Source organism: Ursus maritimus, unplaced genomic scaffold (assembly GCF_017311325.1).
Source record: "Ursus maritimus isolate PB19 unplaced genomic scaffold, ASM1731132v1 scaffold_5, whole genome shotgun sequence".
Lineage (NCBI taxonomy): Eukaryota > Metazoa > Chordata > Mammalia > Carnivora > Ursidae > Ursus > Ursus maritimus.
Genome location: NW_024426663.1, coordinates 84,452,220 through 84,461,537, shown reverse-complemented (window position 1 = coordinate 84,461,537; position 9,318 = coordinate 84,452,220). Strand labels below are relative to the sequence as shown.

The 9,318-nt window shown below is 34.2% G+C and overlaps 1 protein-coding gene across 1 annotated transcript; it reads right to left on the bottom strand.

The window, feature by feature from the left end:
• Window positions 1-7,774: 7,774 nt before the first annotated feature.
• Window positions 7,775-8,713, bottom strand: LOC103680585 (olfactory receptor 2L8-like). Its single transcript, XM_008710087.1, has one exon. It carries the CDS (start codon window positions 8,711-8,713, stop codon window positions 7,775-7,777), a length of 939 nt encoding a protein of 312 aa, XP_008708309.1.
• Window positions 8,714-9,318: the final 605 nt, after the last annotated feature.

Below are 9,318 nucleotides of genomic sequence, written 5' to 3'. Positions count from 1 at the left end.
ATTATATTTGTTCTTCTAATCCATGAGCATGAAATATTTTTTTCTTTTTTTTGCATTTAAACATTTTTTAGTTATCTTTATGGTGTTACTTTTTTAAACAATTCTAAGATATATTTATTATTTTTCTGACCAAAGTGCAAAGATTTTTAGTTTTTTTTTAGTTTTTTTATAACAATATTTTTTATTATATTATGTTAGTCACCATACAGTGCATCCCTGGTACTTGATGTAAAGTTCCATGATTCATTAGTTGCGTATAACACCCAGTGCACCATGCAAGACGTGCCCTCCTTACTAACCATCACCAGCCTATCTCATTCCCCCCTCCACCTCCCCTCTGAAGCCCTCAGTTTGTTTCCCAGAGTCCATAGTCTCTCATGCTTCATTCCCCCTTCTGATTACCCCCCCCCATTCTTTATTTTTCTTTTTCTTTGTTTCATCTTCAATTTCCTTCATCAGCATTTTATGCTTTTCTGAGTACAGGTCTTTTACCTCTTTGTGTAGGTTTATTTATAGGTATCTTCATGTTTCTGGTGTAATTGTCAGTGGGATTGGTTCCATGATTTATCTTTCTGTTGCTTCATTATTGGTGTATAGAAATGCAGCAGTGTTTTGTATGTTGATTTTTGTATCCTGTTTCTTTTCTGAATTTGTGTATAATTTCCAGCAATTCTTTTTTTTTTTTTTTTTTTTTTGGTGGAGTCTTTTGGGTTTCCTACATAAGGTCCCACGTCTTGTGCAAACATTGAAAGTTTTACTTCTTCTTTGACTATTTGGATGCCTTGTATTTCTTTGTGTTTTCTGATGGCTGTGGTAAGAATTGCAGTACTATGTCAAATAACAGTGGGGAAATGGACATCCCTCTCTTGTTTCTGACCATAGAGGAAACGCTCTCACTCGTTCTCCCTTGTGTATGATATTCGTTGTGGGTCTTTCATATATGGGTTATATTATGTTGAAGTATTTTCCCTCTAAACCTATTTTGTTGAGTATTTTCTACTATGGCTGGATGTTGTCAATTGTGTTTTCTACATCTATTTAGAAGTTCATGATGTGTTTATCCTCGTGTTTATTAATGTGGTGTATCATGTTCATTGATTTGCAAATATTGAACCAAACTTGCAACACAAGAATAACTCCCATTTTGTTGTAGTGAATGATTCTTTGAATGTACTGTTGGGTTCACTTTAGTAGTATTTTATGGAGAATTTTTGCATCCATCTTCATGAGGGATATTGCCTGTAGTTCGTTTTAGTGCTGTCTTTGTTGGGTTTGGTATCAGGGTAATGCTGGCCTCACATAATGAGTTTGGAAGCTTTCCTTTCTTTTGTAGTTTTCTGCAATAGTTTGACAACTGGCATTAACTCTTCTTTATATTTGGTAGAATTTTTTTGTGAAGACATCTGGACCTGGGCTTTTATTTGTTGGGAGATTTATGGTTGCTGACTCAATTTATTTGTTCAGTAATGCTGGTTATCAGTCTGTTCCAGCATTAGATTCCTTTCTGTTTCAATTTTGGTTACTCCTAAGAATTTATCCATTTATCCTGGGTTATAGTTTTTGGCTTATAGTTTGTTGGCTTATAGTTTTTCATAATATTCTTTTATCATTGTTTGTATTCCTGTGGTGTTCATTAGTTTTTCTCCTCTCCCATTTGTGGTTTTATTTATTTGGGTGTTTTCTTCATTTATTTGATAAGTTTGACTAGGGAATTATCAATTCCATTATTTTTCCAATGAACCAGCTCCTGTTTTTATTGATCTGTAGTATTGTCTATTGTTTTTTAGTTTATTTGTCTCTACATCATTTGTTTTTGTAATAATATTTATTATTTCCTTCTTACTTCTAGCTTTAGGCTTAATTATCAAGCTCCTTGAGGTATAAGTTTAGGTTGTTTATTTGAACATTGCCTTGCTTCTTAAGTTAACTTGCATACCTATATATTTCCTTCTTCGGACAATTATTGCTTCATATCAATTGTTTTGGTTTCTTGTGTTCTCATTTTCATTTGTTTCCATGTATTTTTTTTTATTTTTTAAAAAAGATTTTATTTATTTATGTGACAGAGAGACAGCCAGCGAGAGGGGGAACACAGCGGGGGAGTGGGAGAGGAAGAATCAGGCTCCCAGCAGTGGAGCCCGATGTGAGACTAGATCCCGGAATGCCGGGATCACGCCCTGAGCCGAAGGCAGATGCCTGACGACTGCGCTACCCAGGTGCCCCCATGTATTTTTTTTTAATTTCTCTTCTGATTTCATCATTTATCCATTCATTGGTTAATAGTATGTTGTTTAACCTCCTAGTATTTGTGGTCTTCCCAATTTTTTTTTCTTTTGGTTCATTCCAATTTTCATAGTGTTGCCTTCAAAAATATGCATGGTACGATCTCAATCTTTTTGTACTTGTTGAGGCCTGATTTGTAACTTACTATGTGATCTATTGTGGAGGATATACCATGTGTACTTAAAAAGAATGTGTATTTTGCTATTTTGAGATACAATGTTCTAAATTTATCTGTTAAGTCCATCTGGACCAGTGTGTCATTCAAAGTCATATTTTCCTTGTTGGTTTTCTGTTTAGATAATCTCTCCATTGATGTAGGTGGAGTGTTAAAGTCCCATACTATTATTCTATTATTATCAATGAGCTCCTTTATGTTTGTTATTATTTGTTATATATATTTGGCTGCTCCCATGTTGGGTGCCTAGATATTCACAATTGTTTGATCTTCTTGTTGGGTTGTCCCATTTATGAGTATATAGTGTCTTCTTTGTCTCTTGTTAACATTATTGGTTTTAAAGTGTAATATGCCGGATATAAGTATTGCTACTCTGGCTATCTTTTGACACCCAGTTGCATAATAAATATATCCACATCCCCTCACTGTCCATCAGTAGGTGTCTTCAGCTCTAAAATTAGTCTCTTCAAGACAGAATATAGGCGGGCCTTGTTTTTTGTTTTTGTTTTTGTTTTTTTTTTTGTTGTTGTTGTTGTTTATTTTTAATTTTTTCTCCATTCTGACACCCTATGTTTTTTGACTGAAGCAATTAGTCTATTTACATTCAAATTAATTATTGATAGATATGTATTTAGTGCTATTTTATTAGTTGTTATGTCATTGTATCTGGAGATTTTCTCTATTCTTTTCTGTCTTTTCACTTTGGTCTTTCCCTTCTGTTCAAAGATTCCCCTTTATTATTTCTTGCACGGCTGGATTAATGGTGATGAACCCCTTTAGCTTTGTTTGTCTGGGAAATAATCTCTCCTATTCTGAATAATATCCTTGTTGGATATTATATTCTTGGTGTCAGATTTTTCCCATTCAGCACTTTGAATATAACATGCCTCTTCCTTCTGGTTTGCCAAGTTCCTTTTGAGAAATCTGCAGCTAGCCTTATGGGTTTTCCCTTGTAATTTAAGAACTTCTGTATTACTGATTTTAAGATTTTTTTCTTTTCTTTTTTATTATCACTATATTTTGCAAGTTTTATTGCAATATGTATTGGTGTTACCCTGTTTTTAATTTTTTTAATTGTTATTTTATTATTTTATTTTTTTAATTGTTATTTTATTATTTTATTATATATATATATATATATATATATATATTTTTTTTTTTTTTTTTGTAGAGTCTTATGTGTTTCTTTGCTCTGGATGTCTGCTCCTTTCCTCAGGTTAAGGTAATTTTCAGCTATTATTTCCTCAATAAATTTTCTGCCCCCATTTGTCTCTTCTACTTCTGGGACTCCTATTATACAAATGTTATTATGTTTGATGGATACACTGAGTTTCCTAAGTCTATTCTTTTGTTGCATAATTCTTCATTCTGCCTTTTCTTCAGCTTCAGTATTTTCCATTACCCTGTGTTCTGTATCACTCATTCCTTCCTCTGCTTCTTCCAGTCTTGTGTTCATTGTATCAAGTATGTTTCACATCTCAGTTATTGAATATTTATTTATGACTGATTTTTTAACTCTTTTATCTCTGTGGTAATGATCTCCCTGGAGTCTTCCATTCTTTTCTCTAGCTCAGTATGTATCCTTATGATTGTTGCTTTAAATTCTCTATCAGGCATTTACTTATATCTGTTTCTCTAAATTCTCTGGGTGTGGCTTTATCTTGTTCTTTCATTTGGGGTGAATTCCTCTGTCTTCACATTATATCTAAGTCTCTGCTTCCTTTTTTTTTTTTTTGTGTTAGAAAGTCCATTATGTTTCCTGCTTTGAGAGTAATTGTTTTATGAAGAAATGGTTATAGTTTCCAGGACCAATGAGTATTTGGTCGTTGATATTAAGCAATGAATATCTTATAATTTTTTTTCTTCCAAATTTAAATTGCTGTTGTGTGATCTGAGGTAAAACTTTCAAATCCAACAAACACTTCCTTTTTGAAAATATTACTGCATTATCGTATAGTTTCTTGTGAAAATAAAATTCCCCATCATATATTAGATTAAGTCATACTTATGCCACTCCAAAATCAAGCTTTTAAGAAGTTAATAATAAAAAAATATCTAAAGACACACTTGTTTTGGTATACACATATCCAAACACATAGTATATCTTTTAACATGTGGATCTTCTATTTTTGGGGAAAAAACCCACCATTTTCTAATTCTAATATAATAGTCATCCATCATTGTGATGGTTTGGATAATGCAATTCTTCTTATATGTTTATTCTAGATTCCTTATTTACATCTGACCTCCTAAAAACAGGATATGGCAGAATTATCCCATAAACAGTGATGGTCATTCATCCATGGTATTCAGGTGTAAAGCCAAGCCTAACGTAATGAAAAGACTTTTGTAGGCTAGTGTCTAAACAGATATATCTATTAAAATATAATGGTTCAGAGAGGTTCACACCAAACCAATCTCCCAAATCTGGTTCAGTGGAATTGTAATAACACTAAATAGGTAATGAAATGCCCATAACAGAAATTAACTTGTTAAATGATAATAATGGCTTTTGGGGATTAAAAGTTGAGTGTTTTGAGGGATGATTGGGGAGTGGCTCAGATTGATTAATATGCACTGAATAAAATGTAATTCCCATCAGTCCTTTTAGAAAATGTCTCTTTTTCTTCCATAGTCCATTTTGCATCTCTGCAATCATAATTATTTATCCTGCCCATAGGCTAGACCTATGATAATTTGCTTTCTTCAATTTCATATAGATACCCCAACAACTATATGGTCAACTAATCTTCAACAAAGCAGGAGAGGATATCCAATGGAAAAAAAGACAAATGGCATTGGGATAACTGGATAGAACTTGTAAGAGAATGAACCTGGGCCACTCTTGTACAACGTAGACAAAAATAAATTCAAAATGGTTGAAAGATCTAAATGAGTGAAAGGAAACCATCAAAACCCTAGAAGACAACACAGGTAACAACCTGTTTGGCCTATCAGAAGAAATCTAGCAACTTCTTACTAAACACATAACCAAAGGCAGGGGAAATAAAACAAAAATGAACCATTGGGACTTCATCAAGATAAAAAGCTTCTGCACAGTGAAGGAAGTAATCCCCAAACATGAAAGGCAGCCTGTGGAATTGAGAAGTTATTTGCAACTGGCATATCTGATAGAGTTAGTATCCAAAATCTATAAAAAAATCAACACACACACACACACACACACACACACACAGTAACTCAGTTAAGAAATGGGCTGAAGAGATGAATAGATATTTTTCCAAAAAAGACATCCAGATGGCTTACAGACACATGAAAAGATGCCCAACATCACTCATCATCAGGGAAATACAAATGAAAACCAAAATAAGATACCACCGCACACCTCTCAGACTGGCAAAAATGAACAAGATAAGAAGCACAAGATGTTTATGAGGATGCAGAGAAAGGGAAACACTCTTGCACTGCTAGTGGGAATGCAAACTGGTGTTGCCACTCTGGAGAACAGTATGAAGGTTCCTCAAAAAGTTAAAAATAGAGCTACCCTATAATCCAGCAATTGCATGACCAGGTATCTATCCAAAGGATTAAAAAATACAGATTCAAAGAGGCCCATGCACCCCAATGTTTATAACATCATTAACAACAATAGTCAAACCATGGAGAAAGCCCAAATTTCCTTCAACTGATGAACGGATAAGGAAGATTTGATATATATGTACACAATGGAATATTACTCAACCATCAAGAAATGAAATCTTGCCATTTGGAACAATGTGGATGGCCCTAGACTGTACTATGCTAAGTGAAATAAGTCAGTCAGAGAAAGACAAATACTATATGAGCTCACTTATATGTGGAATTAAAGAAAGAAAACAGATGAACATATGGGAATGTGGAAAAGAAAAAAAGAGAGGGAAAGGAGCCATGAGAGACTTTCTCTCTCTCTCCCTCTCTCTCTCTCTTTTTGAGAGCATTATCAGGATCAAAGAGCAGAAGGAGAGAGAGAATCTTAAGCAGCTTCCTTGCTCAGCACAAAGTGAAATGCAGGACAAAATCTCATGACCAGACTTGAAATCAAGATTCAGATATTTAACTGACTGAGACACCCACGTGCCCCACCATAAGAGACTCTTTAAGAGAGAGAACAAACTGAGGGTTGATGGAGGTGGGTGGGTGGGAGGGAGGCTAGATGGTGGATGAATATTAAGGAGGACATTTGTTATGATGAGCACTGGATGTTGTATGTAAGTGATGAAATCACTAAATCCTACACCTGAAATTAATATTACATTGTATGTTAACAACCTAAAATTTAAATTAAGAAAAATGAAAAAAAAAAAGAAAATAAGCGATAAACTGAATATGAGATAGAAGCTTGGTTGGAGTTTGAATATTGAAGTTACTGGAAAAGTGATAAGATCAAGCTAAGATATTTTTATAAGAACAAGAAAGGAAGGTTTTAATTGGATGGTTTGAAGACTGGAGAATGTGAATAGATTTTCAATCTGGATATATAAAGATCAACCCATTCAAAAAAACTGTTTACATTTTTTTGAGTCATTTCCTGGTCATTCGATTATTTTTTTCTGAGGACTCCTATTGACTGTATTTTTTATACTATTCTTTTTTAGTACATTTCAGAGGTAGAATTTAATGATTCACCAGTTGTATTTAATACACAGTGCTCATTACATCAAGTGCCCTCCTCAATCCCNTCCCTACACCAACCTCCCCTCAAGCAACCCTCAGTTTGTTTCCTATAGTTCAATGTCACTTATGGCTTACCTCCTTCTCAATTTTCATCTTATTTTATTTTCCATTCCCTTCTCCTATGTTCATCTTTTTTGTTTCTTAAGTGCCACATATGAGTGAAATCATATGGTATTTGTCTTCCAATGACTGACACAGTTCAATTAGCATAATACCTTCTAGTTCCATCCATGTTAATGCAAAGGGCAAGATTTAATTATTTTTGATGGCTAAGTAATATTCCATTTTATATATACACCTCATCTTCTTTATCCATTCATCTTTCTATGGACATCTGGGCTCTTTCCATATTTTGGCTTTTGTAGTCAAATTTATGGTTTTGTTTAGGTACTTATTATTGAGAATATATATGGCCTTTAGACTTCAACATTCAGTTAACAAATTATTTTTCATGAAAGAAGAAATAAAAAATAAAAATTACCACAAGAATGTGATTGAGAATATTTAATTATTTTGTCAAATCTATTCTATTAATTTTCTAGATTTATTTAAACTCTGTCTTCAACCATGGAATGGCATTGTTCTTAAACAGTTTATAAGGTGAAACTAATATACTTATAAGCAACAGGACTAGTGTTAGTGTTATTTTTTTACAGAGCAGATCCTCTGAATTACTCTTCTCAGGGCCCCCATCACCTCCTTGTTTCTCAGGCTGTAGATGATGGGGTTGAGCATTGGGGTCAGGATGGTGTAGAAGACAGCCAGGACCTTGTCCTCTGTGGGAGATCGGAAGGATCTTGGGCGTAAATAAGTGTAAACAAAGGGTGCATAGTAGAAAGTCACCACAGTAAGATGGGTGCTGCAGGTCGAATAGGCCTTCTTCTTCCCTTCTGTTGACCGCATGCAGCAGATGGCATGGAGAACCCGGCCATAGGAACATGCAGTGCCAATGAAAGGACACACAAGGAAGAGGGAAGTGCTCACAAACACTGTGTATTCATAGACCCAGGTGTCCATGCAGGCCAGAGTCAACATGGCTGGAACGTCACAGAAGAAATGGTTGATGGTCCTGGATCCACAGTAAGGTATATGGAGGGCATATAGAGTGTGGGCACAGGAGTTGATTGAGCCCATGATCCACGATCCTGTTATCATCAACATATATACTCTTTTGCTCATACGAATGGGATAGTGGAGAGGAAAGCAAATAGCCACATAGCGATCATAGGCCATAGAGGCCAATATTAATCCTTCTGCACCAGCTAAAGCAATGAAAAGGAAGCTCTGAATTCCACACCCGATGAAAGAAATAGACTTATTATCAAAGAGATAATCAGAGATCATCCTGGGGGCAATGTTGGAGATGAAGTTCAAGTCCATGAAAGAGAGCTGACTAAGTAGAAAATACATGGGTGTATGAAGATGGGTGTCCAGGAGGATGAGAATGATCATGGACAGGTTTCCAAACAGAGCCATTAGGAAAATGAGAAAAATGAGAATGAAGAAAAACAGGCCAAACCTTGATGGTGGGAATAAGCCCATTAAGAAGAAATCAGTAGATGTTTCATTAATATTTTCCATGTGATATTAATATACTTCCCCTAAAGAGAGACACATATGAAATACAGAAAAATAATCTCTTATTAATTCATTATTTTGCTTCCACTGTGATTTATTTAGGGCATATTGCAGCTTTTAAAAACATTAACACATATTTTGAAAAAGCAGTCAATTTTTACCTCATAGATAAAATCTTCATTACACATGCAACTGTCTCCAAAATATTTCATGGAAATGTGTAAATTTGTAAGGATAATATATTTCTGTGACTTTATTATGATACATATATTTTATTTTTATTGGATACATATATTTTATTATGTAAATGTTGTTATTATCAACATCAGAACTCATGCTTTTTATGTATGCATTGTCCGTCAATGTAAATGCATAAATAACATACCCAGACTTGAGTATATTTTATAATTAAGCTCTAATATTTTTGAAACTATAGTAGTCTATCAGGTCATGCTGTTTGCTTGTTCATTTGTTTATTTTCCTTAGAAAGCTTGGCAAATCAAACTTTTTAGGTGACAAGCATTATTAGCTCCTCCTTTTTCCCCAGAAAACTACAAAGAATAGTTATTGCCAAATATAACTTATATGAAGTAGATTTCTTTTTACTC

Excerpts from the sequence above, each read along its gene's own strand:
- LOC103680585 (XM_008710087.1), bottom strand. The coding sequence starts at position 8,713 with ATGGAAAATATTAATGAAACATCTACTGATTTCTTCTTAATGGGCTTA.